The following is an 18,361-nucleotide window of genomic DNA, read 5'->3' as shown; positions in this document are numbered from 1 at the left end:
GCTGGAGGTCGAGCCTGGCCTGGAGGTCGAACCTGACGGGAGGTCGAGCCTGGCTGGAGGCCGAGGCTGGCCTGGAGGTCGAACCTGACGGGAGGTCGAGCCTGGCCTGTAGGTCGAGCCTGGCCTAGAGGTCGAGCCTGACTGGAGGTCGAGCCTACCTGGAGGTCGAGCCTGGCCTGGAGGTCGACCTGCCTGGAGGTCGAGCCTGCCTGAAGGAGGTCGAGCCTGGCTGGAGGTCGAGCCTGCCTGGAAGTCGAGCTCGGCCTGGAGGTCGACCCTGCCTGGAAGTCGAGCTCCCCTGGAGGTCGAGCCTGCCTGGAAGTCGAGCTCGCCTGGAGGTCGAGCTCGGCCTGGAGGTCGAGCTCGGCCTGGAGGTCGACCCTGCCTGGAAGTCAAGCTCGCCTGGAGGTCGAGCCTGACCTGGAGGTCGACCCTGCCTGGAAGTCGAGCTCGGCCTGGAGGTCGACCCTGCCTGGAAGTTGAGCTCGGCTGGAGGTCGAGCCTGCCTGGAAGTCGAGCTCGCCTGGAGGTCGAGCTCGGCCTGGAGGTCGATCCTGCGTGGAAGTTGAGCTCACCTGGAGGTCGAGCCTGGGCTGGAGGTCGACCCTGCCTGGAAGTCGAGCTCGGCCTTGAGGTCGACCCTGCCTGGAAGTCGAGATCGCCTGGAGGTCGACCCTGCCTGGAAGTCGAGCTCGCCTGGAGGTCGACCCTGCCTGGAGGTCGACCCTGCCTGGACTCTAAGATGGGAGGTCCCTTCAGGGGTGAGCTCGACTTATCATAATCCCGGATTCTACTCTTTGGGTCGGGGCCGCCATGCATCCTTGCTTGAGTTGGGCCTTGATGTTTTCTTGGATGGGAAAAATCCCACATAACAGGTAAATAACCTACTAGATTATTTATGTACAAGATAAACCTGCTTTGCCGTTCTAGATTATTTTTTTAAAAACATATATATATATATATATATGTATGTATATATATATATATATATATATGTAATGTATTTTTGATAGCATGCCTTTTCAAGGAATAACGTTCTCATAGTTATTAATCTTGGTTGACAAGGAAAAATTACAATGTTGGTGTATGGTATACATTAATCTAAGTTAACAATATATTGTTACGTGGTACCTAGCATAGATTAATTGGTAATTTCACACCACCGTCAAATTGGAGATTATGAATTCAATCTTAACTGGTGGCAAAACTATCTTTTAAAAAAAAAAAGATATTGTTATAAACGTTGTAGTACATGTTTTAAAATAAATTGTAAAGATTTAAAAGTTCAAAGTCAACAAAACCGCGAGAAACAAATCAAGAAATAAACCTAAAGATAAGGTTAGAGTAAAGCTGGTAACTAAAAATAGATAAAAGAACATTATCTCGAGGCAATATGCGATAGATAAAAAAGCCTTTTTAAAAAAGCTTTTTATATAATTGAGAAATGTTAATAAAAAAATAACTAAATTAATTTAAAAATAATATTATAAAAAATATAAAACTAAAAATAGATAAAAGAACATTATCTCGAGGCAATATACGGTAGATAAAATAAAGCCTTTTTAAAAAAGCTTTTTATATAATTGAGAAATGTTAATAAAAAATTATCATTCAATAAAATATTATTTCAATACAACTAAATTAATTTTAAAATAATATTATAAAAAATATAAAATAAAATAATTACACAAAATCTACTTTTCTTTGCTTTTGAGATGCATATTCAGAAATTTTTTATATTGTAGTTTATCTAACAACTCTTTTCAATTGACAAAACACCAAGTTCACCCGGTCTTTCTTGATGCATCGATGATCCTAAATAAAACTTTAGCAACTTTATCTTAAAAAAAAAATCGTTAAGAAAAACATTTATTGAGTGCCTGAAGTATCGTTCATGACAATTTGCCAAAGTGGAGTTAGGAGACTATTGGCCACCTGTTAAATTGACACCGTATTCTCTAAGTCATGTACCGGTACTATCACCAATTATACTATCATTTAAGATGCGGGATGAAGTGATTGCGTATTTAATACTATGTTAGAGGTATGGAGCCTAATCGGTCGCCGAACTGCCGAGCTGAAGAGCGGTGCCAATGTGACGACTGAAGACCTTACAACGTCGATTTGCAGACGATGATTTGCTGAAGAGCGTTTTCCCTATAAATCCTCTATGCGCCGATGTTCTTTGTAGAGCGAAGAGAGTTGTAAACACTTTTTTTTTCTTCCTATTTGAGTTTTAGTGAAAATTTGCAGCGACAAAGTAGATATAGTTTTCGCATTAAAGGTGAACCACTATAAATTTGTGTTGTTATTTGTTTTTTACGATTATTTTTTTTTATTAGGTCAGGATTTGGGGATAAATCTTAACATACTATTCATATATATATGATAACAAACCAATGATTCTGGTTCAAATGTTTATTCAAGGAATTTTTAGGCGTATAAAAATAGCAACTATGATAAGAAACGAAAGTAAAGCTTTTTGTAGAATCATTGTGAATATCTAGATTCTGAGGTTTTGATGTGGTAGGATTATTGATGTCTAAAACCCCCAAATTGCTTTCCGGTTGGACTAAATCTGGAGTATGAGCTAACCATTGATTACTCACAAAGTTCGATTTTGGGAACGTCTATAACTTTTTTTCATGTTTCAATTTTGAGATGGGTTATTGAACTGAAGTAAATTAGATTGCACGGTTTGCATGTCGTTAGAATATTATACATACTTTTTATGCATTTATGTCGTGCCTTGTACGTTGCTACCCCTACCACATGTAGATATAGTTCTCATTTTTGTGTTTCATTTTCCAACCCAAAAAATAAAATGATTTTTCTTTTTAAATCCATACAACGTTATCGTCGATAGAATCTGTGTGAATTTGTTATCGTGAGAATAGATTTTAAGACTTCCTTGTCCCTTGTGTTGGACTAAGGAAAAATATTTCATTCCGATTCTTGTCCCTTGTGTTGGACTAAGGAAAAATATTTCATTCCGATTCTTGTCCCTTGTGTTTGCCATTCGGAATGACATCTTAAAATCCATCTAACAAAATAAAATCAGTTCATCTTAGATAAATCTTAATAAGTTTTTTAAAACTACAGATACACGTGGAATATGAATTCTACTATCTATTATATTATTGGAGGCTCATTAATTATAGTTGCAAATTGCAATGGGATTGTGATATATCGTGCGTAGCTGGTAATTTGAAGAAACTGGAGACAGCTTGAGAAAGCTGGATGCTATGAATTGCCGACACTTGCATATATGCGTTGTCAAGTCAATGATAACAATCTCAGTTGTGATCTTTGTAGTCAATAGTTGTGAACGACATTGAATTGCTGGCTTATTGATTCCAGGTTGACTTGTGCAAAGTCTATAAAAGTTTAAGATTTGAAGTACCTAACAAATTGTTTTCTTATGTAATTTTGAAAGTAAAGCTAGCATTGCAACTAAACCTGCGCGGCTCAAATGGAACGGAAGAGTTCTGTTTTGTTCTTGCCAAAAAACGATGCTAAAACTTTGTTCCAGTACTGTTCACAGAATAGAAGGTTGTGTTTGATAGTTAACTCAAAAAGTTTTTGTTTTCTGTTTTCTGTTTTCTGTTTTCTAATTTTTGTAGTTGTACTGAAAAACTGTTTTGTAGTTGTTTTCAAAAAGCTGTTTGGTACAGTTTTCATTTTTGTTTTTGAGAAAGTGAAAAAACTGAAAAAAGTGTTTGGTATAGTTTTCATTTTTGTTTTTGAAAGAATGAAAAGAGAAGATGAGGAGAAAGAGGAGAGAAGAGAAGAAATTTTTTTTCAAAAACACATTTTATTTGTTTTCAGTTTTCTTTACTTTTTTCCAAAACAACTTCAAAATTTTTTGAAATTTTTTTCCAAAAACTTAAACCAAACATGTTTTCAATTTTTGTTTTCAATTTTTTCAACTCAAAAACTAAAAAACAGTTTTTGAGAGGAGAAACAAACATGCCCGAAAGTTCCGGTACTACTTCAGATTTTTTTATTTTATTTTTTTTAAATATTAAGCAGATTAAAGTTTTTTTTTTTTCATGAACAGTTTCTTAACTAAGCCGAACAAAGTATTCCGTTCCGATTTGGTTCTGAATGAGCACTCTGTTCTAATTGGAGCTGAAATTTCGGTAAGGCCAGAATCAGTGACGGAGCCAGAAAAGCCCATCAGGGGGCTAATTTGGAAAAAAAAAAATCAGGGGGAGCTTGATTGTAAAAAATTTATAAAAATTAGATCAAAAGTATAAATTTTCAAGGGAAAAAATGTAATTTTTTTTAAAAATGGGCAAAAAATGCCAAAATTTTTTTTTTGAGGGGGGGCTTAAGCCCTGCTGGGCCTAAAGGTGGCCATATGGGATCCCGCGGGACCCCGTTTCCCGTATTTTTGGTACCATATGAGAAATGGGAAAAAACCATATTAGGAAATGTGGTACCGGGACTTTTGTCCCAGAACCATCCGAGAAATATGACGGAACTGGGATCCCCGTTTAGTACCATATTTTTAAAATTGTATTTTTTTAATTGAAAATATATGAATTTTTATTTATTTTTAAATGTATTCATGATTAAAATAAAATAAAAAAATAAATATGGGAATCCCGAAACCGCAAAATATGGTACCGGAAATTCCCGGTACCGTGGAAAATGGTTCTGGGATTTCCCGGTACCATTTTTTACGGTTCCGAGAGTCTCATTTCCCGCAAAATATGAGACGGGATCAGGAGATCCCATTTTCCGGGTTCCATATGGCCAGCTTTAGCTGGGCCTATACTGACTCCGTCACTGGCCAGAATAGATTTGGCTGGAATTGCTTTTTGTCCAGACTTAATTGCAATCCTACGCCCCTTCATTTTTTTTTTCTGTTTTCTTAAAGGTCAATCATTGTTATTCGTGACTTGAACAACAACAATATAGCTACTTTTAATATTTATATGTATACTGGCTTAAAGACTTAAAAAACAGTTAAAACATTCCAACAGCGAAACCAATAAATAAATAAAAAAATAATAACCATTAGTACTGAATTTTGGGTATAAAACATTCCCCACAATACAATAACACCTATCTCAATGAAACAGTCTCATCTCTGTTGGTTGGTTCATACTTTTATTCTTTCTCAAACTCCACTTCAACCTATAATGTTAAACTGAAGCGAAGGAATAATTCTCACCGACGAAATTCTTGACCTTGACTTTGAGAGCCCCGGTAAGTTTCTGAACAGTTTTGGCGATCCCAAAGATCCGATCTTCGCTCATCTTCTCGGGCGAGGAAATCAAAACAAGTTGAGTCCCCAGCATTTCGTCGTACACCCTCGCGAACTCTTCCAACACTCGCTTCACAATCCCCAGATCCCCTTTTCCGACCAACATCTTCACCAACCGAACCAAACGCCGGTCCAACCCTCGCTTCTCGGCCAAGTAAGCTCCGAGACCCGCCTCTCCGTGCCCTAGCCGGTTCAAGAGCCTCTCCGCGTCTCCGGCGACTCGCTCGAGCGAGCCGTGGCGCTGAGCCGACTCGATTAGGGCGACCGCGTAGCCCGTGGCTGGGTCTCGGTTGACGGCTTTGTTTGGGGTTCTGAGAGAGCTCTGTGGTGCGATTAAGCTTGCTGTGGGCTTGTTGTTGGAGATCAACGATGATTTGTTGTTTGATTTTGGGTAGCTGAGGAGGTTGGTGTGAAAAGTGGATTCTGTGTTGTTGGTCTTGAAGTGTGAAAGTTCTGACCTGGTATGACTAGTAGAGTATGGGACGAGTATTGTTGGGACTTTTAGGGTTGAGACTGAGCTTGAGAGAGTGTCCATGGAGTTTGTTAGAGAGAAGAGAGAGAGAGAGAGCGAGAGAGGGAGGGAAGAGCCGAAGAGTTTTGTTTTGTGGTCTTTAGTAAATAGTAGATATAGTTTTTAACCTTCCGTATATTTTTATTTTCCAATAGATAAGATAGTTTTTCGACCACTAAAATTAATGTCCAATGCCTGGTCTGAAATCTGAATGGGATGAATACACATATCTCCTTTATTTATTTATTTTTTCTTTTGTTTGAAAGGACTAAATTGTCATAAGTTATTACAAACTTACATCAAATCCAGCAATTTTTTTTTTTTTTTTTTTTGTGTAAAAACAGATTTACATGATTTTCTTTTAAAAAAAATTATTAACGTTTTAAAAGATTAAATATCGTAACATAAAGGTTGAGAATTTAAAAGGATCTCTTCTACCGTCCCAATAAAACACCTATGGGAAGAAACTTGTTTTCTCTCAGAATTGCCTGACTTCCCTGCTCTGCCTCGTTGACTCTTACCTTTGTCGCTTTCGGTTAGAGAGTACTGGTAGGATTCTCAACGTGTTTGCCGGTAGTTGGGGAGGTTCGGTTTGGTTCTGTCCCTGTCTTTCAGGGTCGGTATGGAAAAAGTGTGCGAACAATGGTCTTCTTTGGACCTGGAGGATGAAGAGGAGGACGTTTGGGTGGTCGCGGACGAAGAGGTTAGTAAGAGCTACATTTCGGGCGTGGACATTCTTTTAGGCAAACTCCTCTGTAGTAAGAAATACAACAAAAAAGTCCTCAAGGCGGTGATCGGAGGGCTTTGGAAAACGACTGGGAATGTTAAAACTAAGGATTTAGAGAATGACGTGATTTGCTTTGCTTTTGATAAACCTGATGACAAGAGGAAGGTTTTGGAGTTAGGACCATGGCTCTTTGACAGGGCGCTCCTGATCTTGTTTGACCCCTCAGGCAGGGAGGAGGAACCTCCTGACTTCACTCATGCGGAGTTCTGGATACAACTCCACGGCCTCCCGATCCTGGCCAGAACACCCAAAATGGGAGAGCTGCTGGGGAAGAGGATGGGGTCGGTGAGTCGGGTGGATAAAGACAAAGAGGGCCGATGTAGAGATGGCTTCGTCAGAATCAGGGTCTCCATCGACATAATTGCTCCTCTCCGTAGGGGGTTCTTCGTGCAACTTGGATCCAACTCGGCGAAGGTGTGGATTGATGTGAAGTACGAGCGGCTGGGGGACTTCTGTTTTGATTGTGGGCGCCTCGGTCACAGCTGGAAGGCTTGCCCTGAGGGTGCTCCGACTGTGGGGGAGACGACTGAAGGGAACATCCCCGGTCACAAATTTGGGGATTGGCTGAGAGCGGAGGCACCGAATAGGTTTGAGTCCAACTCCTTCAAAATCTGGGGGTTGGAGACGAAGGAAGCGAAGGGTCGCCGGGCCTCGAACCAGAGGGGAGTGGCGGCTGGCGCCGGTAGCGCTCGGAGGGACGAAGTGGCGGCTAAGCGGCGCCCCCCGACCGTTGGGGACCCACGTGGGGAAAGGAATGATATTAATTCCTGCAGCAAACCCAACACCTTCGGGACTCGGGAGACGGGGGACACGCGCTCCTCTCATTGGGCGACTGAGACGGCTCCTAATCATCAACAACCCAACACCCGGGGCCTGGGAAACGCGCGATCTTCTTCTGCTATTAAAGATCCTAGTATCAGGAATTTACCTGGGAAAGGGGGAGCGGCTAAAGATAAAGGGAAAGCGCGTATGTCTAACGCGGTTTTGGTGGGCTCCACTGCTGGGTCTTGTACTGATGTGGGTATTGAAGGGGAGGCCGAGGTGGGGATTGTTTTGGGCCTGGAAGGAAAAGCCCATTTGAGGTCTACATAGGAGGTTTCTCTTGGGCTGGGCTCTGCAGCTTGGTCCCCTTTATGTGATACTGGACCGAAATTACAGGGAACAAGTTCGAACCTCCTGTCGAACGAGAAAACGAGTGCGAGGGCTATCAAGGCCGGCTCTTTGGTTGAGGACCTTCCCCAGCCGGAATTTGGCGCACAGGATTCTCAGACCCGGGCTGGTGCGTCTAGTACCAGTGGGTCTTCGTTGGCCGGGCAGCCCCGGCCTGTCAAGGCCGCGGAGGTCGCTGCGCAGGAAGGAAGTCAAAACCCCTTCTCGGCGCTGAGGATTCGTGACGACGGTACGAAATGGAAGCAGTTGGCCAGAGAGGAAGGTGCGGCCGAGGGCAAATTCTCGGCGGAAGATCTCTTTGTGCTCCACGGGAAGACTTCTCATTCCTGTGTTAGCGGGTCCACACCTATTTCTGGGGGTGGTGATGGGCTGGTCTTCAAAGCTAAGAAGAGGGGCCCGGGGCCAGGTTCGCGGAAGAAGTCTGGGTCAGGAGGCAGAAGTCATAGAGTTTCGACCCCTACGCCTATACCTGGCACGAAACGGAAAGGGAGCACGAACAAGGGTGAAGACGCTATTGGTAAGCTTGCCCGGGTCTCGTCTGATCCTACGAACGACTGTGTTCTTTCTCCTGTGGACTTGAAGCCCTCACAGGAGGATCCCACTGCGGCTTCGAACCCCATTTTGACTGTGCACTTTTCCTCGACCGGGGATTTAGGCGGAGTTTCCTCACCTACTGAAGCGGCGCCCCTCGACGAGGGCCGCCGAGCGCTATGATAGGTGTTTTCTGGAACGTCCAGGGGCTGGGCAGCCCCCGGACGAAGCGGGCACTCCACTCTCACGTGATGACTCATCGACCGACCTTGATGTTTTTATCGGAGACCAAGATGAGGAGTCGTGCGGCTGAGAGACTGAGAGTGTATTTGGGGTTTGATGGGTGTTTTACGGTAGATTGTGTGGGCAGAAGTGGGGGTCTTGTGGTTCTTTGGAATAACTTTATTGGTTTCTCGATCCGTTCTTATTCGAGATTCCACGTGGAGGGGATTGTTACTGATGAAGAGGGGCGGTGTTGGAATTTTCTTGGTGTTTACGGTGACCCGGTGGCGAACCAAAGGAAAATGACGTGGGAGCTGATTAGAAGGCTGCGGCCTTGGCCGGAGCTTCCGTGGCTGGTGGGGGGTGACTTGAATGAGGTGACTTCGAATGCTGAGCTTAGCGCGAACAGATCGAGAGGCCCCGGCCTATTGGAGGAGTTTCGCACGATGTTGGAAGATTGTGATCTTAGTGACCTCGGGTTTGAGGGGGCTCCATTCACGTGGCGTCGTAGCGAGAATCCTGGTAGCTGCGCTGGAAGATTGGATAGGTGCCTCGGAAACCCGGAGTGGATGAACCTTTTTCCTCATGCAAAGGTCTTCCACCTCCAGTTTTGGGGCTCCGACCATAGACCGCTCCTTCTCAACACTACGGGAGAGATCCGGAAGAGAGACAATCGGGGGCTGCATCGTTTCTTCTTCGAGGAAGCTTGGTGCTCGGAGGAAGATTGCAAGGAGGTTATCCGCTCGGCTTGGGACCCGGACCCGAGGGGAGCAGTGGAGGACCGGATTACGGCGTCTCTCAGAAGTTGCAGGTTGGCGCTTCAAAACTGGGGAAAAACTAAATGGCGGGGATTGCGGGAGCGTATAGAGAGGCAAAAGGCTATCTTCGCAGAAGTTAGCGAGAGAGATGATGGTCTGAACGTAGAGGAGATTCGTAGGGAGGAAAGACAACTCGATACCTTGCTCGAAAAAGAAGAAATCTTTTGGCGCCAGAGGAGTCGAACCACTTGGATGAAGAGCGGTGACAAGAACTCTAAGTTTTTTCATCGCAAGGCCTCCGCCAGAAGAAAAAGAAACATGATCCAAGGCCTATTCGATGAGTCCGGACATTGGGTTGAGGGTATGGGTAATATTTATAATGTGATCTCATCTTACTTCTCGTCCATTTTTTTGTCTATACAGCCTACGCACGAGAACTTGGAAGAGGTAGGGGAGGCGGTAGACCCGGTAATCACGGAAGCCATGAATGAGACGCTACTCCTTCCTTTCTCCGGCGAGGACGTGAAGCGCGCGGTCTTCGAAATGGAGGCCATTAAAGCTCCGGGGGAGGATGGGTTCCCGGCCTTGTTCTACCAAAGGTACTGGAATATTGTGGGTGATTTTTGTTTGGGTGTTTTAAATGATGACAGGTCAGTTAAGGGAATCAACAGCACGATCATCACCCTTATTCCCAAGATTGATAAGCCGGAAAGGGTCAGCGACTTCAGACCTATCAGCCTATGCAATGTTCTCTACAAGATCATCTCGAAATGTTTGGTTGACCGCCTTCGGGGCACGATGGCTCTCTCTATCTCGGAGAACCAGAGTGCCTTCGTGGGGGGTCGCCAAATCTTTGATAATGTGATGATTTGCTATGAGGCCATCCATACCATGTCTCGGGGACGATTCGGAAACGGTGCGTGCGCGGCTCTTAAAATAGACATGTCAAAGGCGTATGACCGGGTCGAATGGTCCTTTTTGGAGCTTATGATGCTAAAGCTTGGCTATGATAGACTTTGGGTGGAGAAGATTATGCGATGTGTGTCCTCGGTAAGTTTTTCCTTCAATATTAATAGGGAGGTCAGGGGACGGGTGATTCCGGAGAGGGGTCTTCGACAAGGTGATCCTCTCTCGCCCTTTCTTTTCCTTTTTTGTTCGGAGGGCCTCTCGTGCCTCCTCAGGAGACGGGAAAACCAACAACTTATCCAGGGAGCTAGGTTCGGTCGGGGGGATCTGGTCGTGTCTCACCTCTTCTTCGCAGATGACAGCATTATGTTTTTCCGTGCCAATAGCGAAGAATGCGAGGAGGTGGCCCGGTGTCTTGCTTCTTACTCGGCGGCGTCAGGTCAGTTAATTAATTATTCTAAATCTGACATATGTTTTGGATCGGATGTGGATGAAGCTTTTGGAGCGGAGCTTGCCGAGATGCTTCGTGTTTCGGTCACGTCATGCCACAACCGCTACTTGGGCTTGCCTACGGCGGTGGGGAGGAAAAAGGCAGATATCTTTGCTTTCATTCGGGAGAGAGTCTGGGAGAGGATCCAATCTTGGAGGGGTCTCTATTTCTCGCAGGCCGGCAAAGAGACTCTGGTCAAGGCGGTTCTTCAGGCTATCCCTACCTATGTGGCGAGCTGCTTCCGCCTTCCCCAAGGACTCGTTGATGGGATCCACAAAGCAATCGCGAGTTTTTGGTGGGGAGACACAGGTCAGAGTAAGAAGATTCACTGGTGTAAGTGGTCAGAGCTCACGAAACACAAGTCAGACGGTGGTCTTGGGTTCCGAGATATCGGGGACTTTAACAAGGCCCTTCTTGCCAAGAGTGTGTGGAGCCTCATCCGACGGCCGGAAAGCCTCGTGGGGCGCGTTTTCAAGCAGAGCTATTTCCCGAATCGGGATATCCTTGAGGCTAATTGCGGGTCTACGGGGTCCTTTATTTGGAGGAGTCTGTGTTGGGGAAAGGAGCTCATCCTTCAGGGGTCTAGATGGGTGATTGGGGACGGAGAGTCGACATCGGTCTCGGGAGACGGGTGGCTTCCCAGGCTTCCGAGCTTCAGAATTAGTGATGCGGCTTCTATACCGAAAGAAATGCGGGTTTCCGAGCTTAAAGATTCCAGCGGTGCCTGGAATATCCCCCTTATTACGGCAATGTTCCCGCCCGAAGACGTGGAGGCTATTTTAAGCATACCGGAAAGTCGTGGCGGTGGTCCTGATATGTTAAGATGGCATTTCACCAAGGACGGCGATTACTCGGTGCGGAGTGGTTATCGGGTGGCGATGGAGGCGAAAGCGGTGGAGGGGCCTTCTAGTAAATCCGGGAATTCGGTGTGGTGGAACAAGATGTGGGGGCTTAATATTCCCCCCAAAGTCAAGTCTTTCCTGTGGAGATTGTGCAGAGGCTGGATCCCGACGAGGACTCTTCTCCGTCACCGCCACATTACCTCTGAGGATAGGTGCCCGGTGTGCAATACGGGAGGGGAAACTATCTTCCATGCGTTTTGGGGATGCTCTTGGGCTAAGAAGGTGTGGAAGCTTGGTGGGTTTAAAGATATTGTTCGGTGCTTTCGGGGCGACGACACTATTGGCTTGCTCCTCCTTGCCTCGACGAAGCTAAAGGTACGCTCTCTTGAACTCTTTCTTATTCTATTATGGGAATTATGGAACCACATGAATGGTATATGCTCCGGGCGGAAGGTTTGGACACCAGACGCCCTCCTTGATTGGTCGGTTCTGTTCCTCCGTGACTACCAAGAAGCGTGCGGGGGTCAGAAGAGAGGAAGGGAGGCAGCCCCGCCGAGACAGTGGAAACCTCCCCAGGAAGACAAAGTGGCAATCTCGGTGGATGCTGCCGTCCACTCGGACGAACGCCGGATTGGGCTTGGGGCGATTGCGCGTAATGCGAGGGGGGAGATTCTTGGTTCAGAAACGACAGTCATTCAGCTCGGTCTTTCGCCTCAATTGGCAGAAGCTTCGGCGGTGCTCCAAGGTATGATTTTTGCGTGGGATATGGGGTGGCTACGTGTCATCGTTCAATCGGATTGCCTGGAGGTGATATCGGCTCTCCGAAGACGTGAGGTGCCGGTCACGGAGCTAGGTACTATTTTAAATGATATTACTCTTCTCTTCCCTAGTTTCGATAGCTTGGATTTTGTGTTTCACCCAAGGGATTGTAATAAGGCTGCCCATGCTTTAGCTAGTTGTGCTTTTAATTTTGATCCGGGCGCCAGGTGGTTGGGATCGGCCCCTCCTAATGTTGTTCAAGAGGCCGTGAACGACCTCCGTGGTCTTAGTCCTTGATGTAACCACGGTATTCCTCCGCCATTTAAGTGAGGGTTTCTAATAATATTTTCCGTGGTGCCGGCCACGTTTTTTCAAAAAAAAAAAAAAAAAAAGATTAAATATCAGATTTGAGATTCCACACGCTTTCCATATTGTTTCCCGTAAATTGCAAAGACCTAGAAGTGGTTTGCCCGAATATTTTTTAAAAACTAACATCAAATCGAGCAATATTTTTTTTGAAATTTTTGCAGGAATTTCGATATTTAGGCTTAATTTTGAGTTTTTTTTTTAATTGATTGGTAGCATAAAATCTTATTTGAATTTCTATTTCTTCAATTTGTGTATTATATATGAGATTATTAGTTTTTTTTTTCTTCTATTGATGATTTTCCCTTCTACCTTTGATTGGGTGTTTATAGGTAATGGACATGATAAACAAGATGACTATAGAAGATGAAGCTGACCACGAGGCCATTCTACGTGCAATGATGAAGAGGTCACAACAAGAAGAAGCAGGTACAAAAGCATGGAAAATGCCAGAGGATTTTCAAATTTTTTGACAAATAATTAGACAGATTTGTTAAAATATAAAATTCGGTTATTCAAATAATTGATTTCTTAAACCGCATTTGAAACTCCAGTTATCCCGTTCCGAAAATTCGGATATAATTTTGAAAAAAAAAATGATTAATTTGTATTGAAATCGGTTATCCAATTTAAACGAATTTTCATAACGCTGATTTAAAAAAATCGATATCCAAATATTCAAATTCTAAAACCGAGAATGGATCTAGTTTTATAAATTGGACCAATCAACCAAACTATGCATTTGATTATTCGAATGCGTTTCTCTCACAAATCACTATTAAGCTGTCAAATAAACCAAACACAATTGAGTCCATGAGAAATGTAGATCCATCTAGAGAGAAAGCGAAATCGCAATCATGGAGATTAGTAGAGCAGATAATACGGTGATTGGCGTTGGAACACGTCCCTTGTCCTTCCTGATTACCATCGCTTCTATAACAGGGTAGCTAATGACTAGGACATAGAATGAGATGAACACTTGTACCAACATCTCATCCAAACCTCCCACTAGAAAAGCTCTGCCGATTCCCACAAGAAACGAAGCCACGTTCAAGGTGACAATCAAGGTGATCGGCGCGAGAAACATGGTTGGCAATCGGAAGTCGAACAAGCCCTTCTCGTATAGCCCAACTCTCTCATCGTCCTCAGTCTTGTTTGTGAGCGAAAAACTGGCCTCCCTTGCGCCGATCCTCTTCATGAAAGCGTCCAAGCTTCCGTACATGTGTGATGTGACAGATTTGATCATCCATAGCCTTTGCTCGTTTAAAACCGAGCGAAACGAGCCCCCGGTCGTTAAAACCTCGTAGGAATGGTGAGCCAGAGATGACGTGAAGATGGAGAGGAACACGGCAAAAAACGCACTAGATACCTGTACAAGGAGAATTTTTTTATTTTCGCATGATGAACGATAAAAAATAATCATTTACGTAAATACGAGTTTAATAAATTATTCAAATATATTGCGAGGTAAGTTCTGATTGTTCTTAGAGCACGTTAAGTAAAGAGAAAATCTCAACTATTTTCCTGGAATTTTGGAAAATTTTGACAGTTTATCATCACATTTTTTTAAAAAAATTAAATATGCTATTACTATGATTTTGTCAAATTAATTATTCAAATGTATGAATTAGATTTTGTTAAATATATCGCATTTTAGCTAAGCGGTTATACTTGAATTAACTTAATGAAATTAAAGTTGTACATATATAATTTTGAACAATCATATATATATATATATATATATATATATATATATATATTTATTTGATATTCTGGTTTGTCTGTGTTACCTTGGGGTATAGAGATATGCCATTTAATAGGCAGAGTTGAGGAATAGTGGCGAAACACCAAAGGGGCAAGAAGTAGAAAGGGAAAAATGAGAGATTGGCATAGCACATCCTCTCAAGGAAAGACATCTTAGAGGGACTATAAGTGAACGGACAAAACTTCGATATCCCTACTTCGACTAGCCCGGAGCTCCATCGCGTCCCCTGAGTCAACAGGTCGTTGAGATTCGTGACGCCGGAGCCCAAGAACTGAGCCTCTGGCGAGCTCAGGTACACCGATCTCCATCCCCTCGATTGCAACACGAAACCCGTCAAGTAATCCTCTGCCACCGAGTAATGCAAAAACCCGACCTGGAATTCCAAAGTCGAAAAAAATGAGGATGAACTAAAATGGATTCCTTGCGTCGCAAGCTAAGGCTATTACTAGTTTATATTTCACCTCATGACCCCATTTCGTTTGGTTTCCGTATGTACAAGAAGCCAAGAATTTGGCCTCTTCTAGCATGGCAATGTGAGAGTGTATGTTGTTAGGCTTCTTGTTGTCACGTTGAGAAACTGATTTGATCAACTCATTTGATGGCCCAAAAACCTTCTTCAGCTCCAATGGGTCAATGCCTTTGTAACGGAAGAGAAAGGTCCACAAATGATTGGAAAACTAGAATCTTTGCCTATAAACAAGTGTACTAAAAAGAAAAAGAAAAAGAAAAACATATCAATTCCCTTTACCTTGTTGTACATAGCTTCCATACAAAGACAACCTCTTTATGACAAATCCAGTACCAGACAGCACCGGTCCGTCAAGCCCATCAAGACCTTGCCACAATAGCTGAAACAAAAAAAAATTAAATCATTGAAATTTTATGTATGTCAATTATAGGTGAGGTTGAGATGTGGAGACAATTGCTTACTTGATAAGCGGATCTCAATTGAGTGTCGTAGATGTCATTAGTCGCGACGTTGTGGAATCGGTGAGGGAACTGGACGAATGCCAACGAGGGAGACATATCGGGATCGAGGTGGAAACACATGGCCTGTCTCACCGATGTTGAGTCGTTGCAGTACATGTCACAGTCGAGAGCGAGTATGAAAGGAGAGTTGCTCATCACGCCCGAGACTCGAAGCTGCAATCAGAGACGAAGCAAGAAATCAATTTTAGGAGAGACAAAATTGTTCAAATTTAAATTTATGCGGGGATTCTAGTGCAAAATTTTAAAATACTTAAAAAGATTTTTTTAGAAGAAAAAAAATCGGGTAAAATTTTATTTTATTAAAATTTAAGAATGATATTTTTAAGTTTTATATAGTAGATTAAAAAAACAAAAAAAGGCATTCGTACGATTAGCGCGCTGATGTATATCACAATTATAAAATATTTTCAATTAAAAAAAATTACACTTTTCAACAAAACTAATATTGTTTTTATTAAAATTACAATGCCAGAAATAAAAAATGCTGCATAAACTACTAATACTGTTTTATCACATTGTATTGAATTAATGTTCAACAAATTTCAATGTTTAAGACTAGTATGCAGAATGTTAATTATTTAAGAGTTGAATTTGAAGACATGATGTATCAAATTATATTAATACTCAACAATATTAAATCTTAAGGGCGTATATATGTTTTATTACATTGTATTTAATGAATGTTCAACAAATTTTAGTACTTAGGACTAGTGCATGCAGAATGTTAATTATTTAAGAGTTGAATTTGAAGATATGAGGCATAATGCAATTAGGTTAGTACTCTAATAGTCCATGTTCCTTTTAAAAAGTAATTCAAATTTCATTTTATAATCAACTCTTTAGTTAATTTAATTTACAGCGAGCCGATGAATTTTTTTTTTAATAAAATGAAACTTGAACTAAAATTTTAAAATGAATCAATGAAAATTACTAGTTGTAACAAATTCTTGATTCCAATACTCGACCATATCAAATCAGAGGGGGCGTATGTATAAATACTCTTTTCAATTTGAATTGCATAACGGAAATTTCATATTTTGTGTATTCTAATTTAATTTATATGCGTCAAAAATTTAAAAATTAAATATATGTACAATTTTAATTATATACTCTAAGACACATAGATTTCAAATAAAAACGTTTCTAACTCTGTAGTTGACCATAGTCAATTTAGTCTATGGAAGGAAAGAGGTTTTTTTTTTTTTTTTTTTTTTTTTTAATACCAGGGTGTTAATTGCTCCGGCCTTGAAATGGTGATGCTGAGAAGGCCGTTTCTCGCGCGAAACGTACACAAGACGAGGCAACATAGATTCTTCTTCTTGCTCTACCCTCTCATCTGTAGTACCCTGAATCACCTGCAAAACTAGGTCTCTTGTAACCTCAACATAAAAAACACACACACAGACACACAAAACATATATAGTATATACCTCAACAACAGAAGGGTGATCTACTCTACTAAATCCACTCTTGTCTTCAAATGTCTCCTTGAATCTTCTCAAACTCTCCTTCATTTCTTGGTATTTTTCCTGCACCAAATTATTACATTATCCCAAGGTTAGAAACAAAAAAACCCAATCAAATAAGAAAGAAAAAAGAAAAGTGCAAATACATATATCATCTCTCTCTCGGCCACAAACTCATGATCAGAGCTCCTCCGATCAACACCGCTCGAGAAGTAAGCCTCCGGAGACCTCTTGGCGACTCGAAACCTCCGGCAGAACGGAATCCAATGCCTCGCGAACCTCCAAGCCTCTCTAATCCCATTCCGAGTCGCCTCGGAACCGCCGTCGTCGGAGAGGTACACGTGGAGCTTCTCCGGCGGATAGTCCATCGCCATGGCCGATATCACGGTGCTCATCACCTGCAGAGCCGGCTCTCGCTCCGGATCTGCCGTGAACACAAACACGTCGATCGCCGGAAGCTTCTCGTCCTCCGGCAGCCTGTCCACGAACACCGTCCGAGAGACCGGCCTCCATCGGAACGCTCTGTCCAGGAGCCAAATGGCGAAGAGAATCAGCTCGCCGGCGAAGATTACGACCAGCCATGGGAGAGCTCGGTGGTTGTCTCTCGTAAGAGAAACGGCTCTGTAATAGACCAGAAACGACACTGCTGCGCAGTGAAGGAAAGTGTATGCTTTGTGGATTCTGATCGCTGGTTTGTTGACGTGGCTTATGTGCAGAGGCTTGGAATTATCCATTAAGAGACTTAATAAAAGATTTATGTGGTTGTCTTCGGTCTATATAAGTTATAACCGTGTCTTTTATAAAGGAGTGAAACGTGTAAATCACGTTTCATCGTCTTTGAATTGTCTGTATTTGGGTAAAATCTTGTGAAAAACTTGTGATCAAGGATGAGCCAACCCAAATTGAATTTGATTTGAGAAAAGTTCAGAAATGCGCGAGCACAATAGTCTTAGTAAACCTTTGATTTGAAAAGTATCCGATTCTGATTTTTCGTCTTAATCAAGAAATAGCCCGGCTCATGTGTAAAAGGAATGGTCGGAAGTGGAGAGAAAGTGATAGCTCAGTGCTCTTTTTTATGTTAAAAAAATATATATATTTGAAGAGAAAAGAAAAAGAAGAGAAGATCAATCTATGGAGTATTAGCCGCCTCACCATTTTACCTTGACTTGAGTGGAAAATTATCTTCATGTACCAAAAATTTCTTTTGCAAAATTGGCTTTGTTCTCTATGAAGGAAAAACTAGAGATGACAATTTGGTCCGGACACGAAACACGAAACGGTTACGATACGATTTAAAGCGGATCTGAATATCAATAAATGGATCGGTTCTCAATTGGGTCGAACACGCTAACACGATTAAATAATGGATCAAAACGACACAATTACGGTAACATGATTAGTAAATGGTCGACACAAAACACGATTACGACCCGCACGAATATGACCAAATTAATACGATTACGAGTAATAACACGATTACGACCCATATAAATACGATTAATATTATATATGTAAAATTATTA

At 42.7% G+C, this 18,361-nt stretch overlaps 2 protein-coding genes across 2 annotated transcripts; both read right to left on the bottom strand.

Moving 5' to 3' along the window:
* Positions 1 to 4,907: 4,907 nt before the first annotated feature.
* On the bottom strand, positions 4,908 to 5,914 carry LOC149400293 (ATPase, F1 complex, OSCP/delta subunit protein). Its single transcript, XM_089611694.1, has one exon. It carries the CDS (start codon positions 5,808 to 5,810, stop codon positions 5,154 to 5,156), a length of 657 nt encoding a protein of 218 aa, XP_089467820.1. The 5' UTR covers positions 5,811 to 5,914; the 3' UTR covers positions 4,908 to 5,153.
* A 7,428-nt stretch (positions 5,915 to 13,342) lies between these two features.
* Positions 13,343 to 17,778, bottom strand: LOC149400292 (quillaic acid 3-O-glycosyltransferase CSL1-like). The gene is made up of 8 exons (XM_089611873.1): positions 16,985 to 17,778; positions 16,803 to 16,901; positions 16,596 to 16,727; positions 15,313 to 15,525; positions 15,131 to 15,230; positions 14,844 to 15,019; positions 14,408 to 14,755; positions 13,343 to 13,986 (listed from the first exon to the last, which is right to left on the bottom strand). The coding sequence occupies exons 1-8, from the start codon at positions 17,570 to 17,572 to the stop codon at positions 13,450 to 13,452; spliced, it is 2,193 nt and encodes a 730-aa protein (XP_089467999.1). The 5' UTR covers positions 17,573 to 17,778; the 3' UTR covers positions 13,343 to 13,449.
* Between the last annotated feature and the right edge of the window lie 583 nt (positions 17,779 to 18,361).

Source organism: Urtica dioica, chromosome 4, assembly GCF_054948205.1.
Source record: "Urtica dioica subsp. dioica isolate 48M chromosome 4, U.dioica_male_clone48M_v1_H2, whole genome shotgun sequence".
Classification (NCBI taxonomy): Eukaryota; Viridiplantae; Streptophyta; class Magnoliopsida; order Rosales; family Urticaceae; genus Urtica; species Urtica dioica.
The sequence above is the reverse complement of the archived record's forward strand: the minus strand, read 5'-3'. Positions and strand labels throughout refer to the sequence as shown.

What these genes read in the sequence shown, in the direction of transcription:
- LOC149400293 (XM_089611694.1), bottom strand. Translation starts at nt 5,810, where the DNA reads ATGGACACTCTCTCAAGCTCAGTCTCAACCCTAAAAGTCCCAACAATA.
- LOC149400292 (XM_089611873.1), bottom strand. Translation starts at nt 17,572, where the DNA reads ATGGATAATTCCAAGCCTCTGCACATAAGCCACGTCAACAAACCAGCG. An exon ending in ATCACCCTTCTGTTGTTGAG is followed by an intron (nt 16,728 to 16,802) that starts GTATATACTATA and finishes CTAGTTTTGCAG; the next exon opens with GTGATTCAGGGTACTACAGA. An exon ending in AATTGAGATCCGCTTATCAA is followed by an intron (nt 15,231 to 15,312) that starts GTAAGCAATTGT and finishes TTTTTGTTTCAG; the next exon opens with CTATTGTGGCAAGGTCTTGA.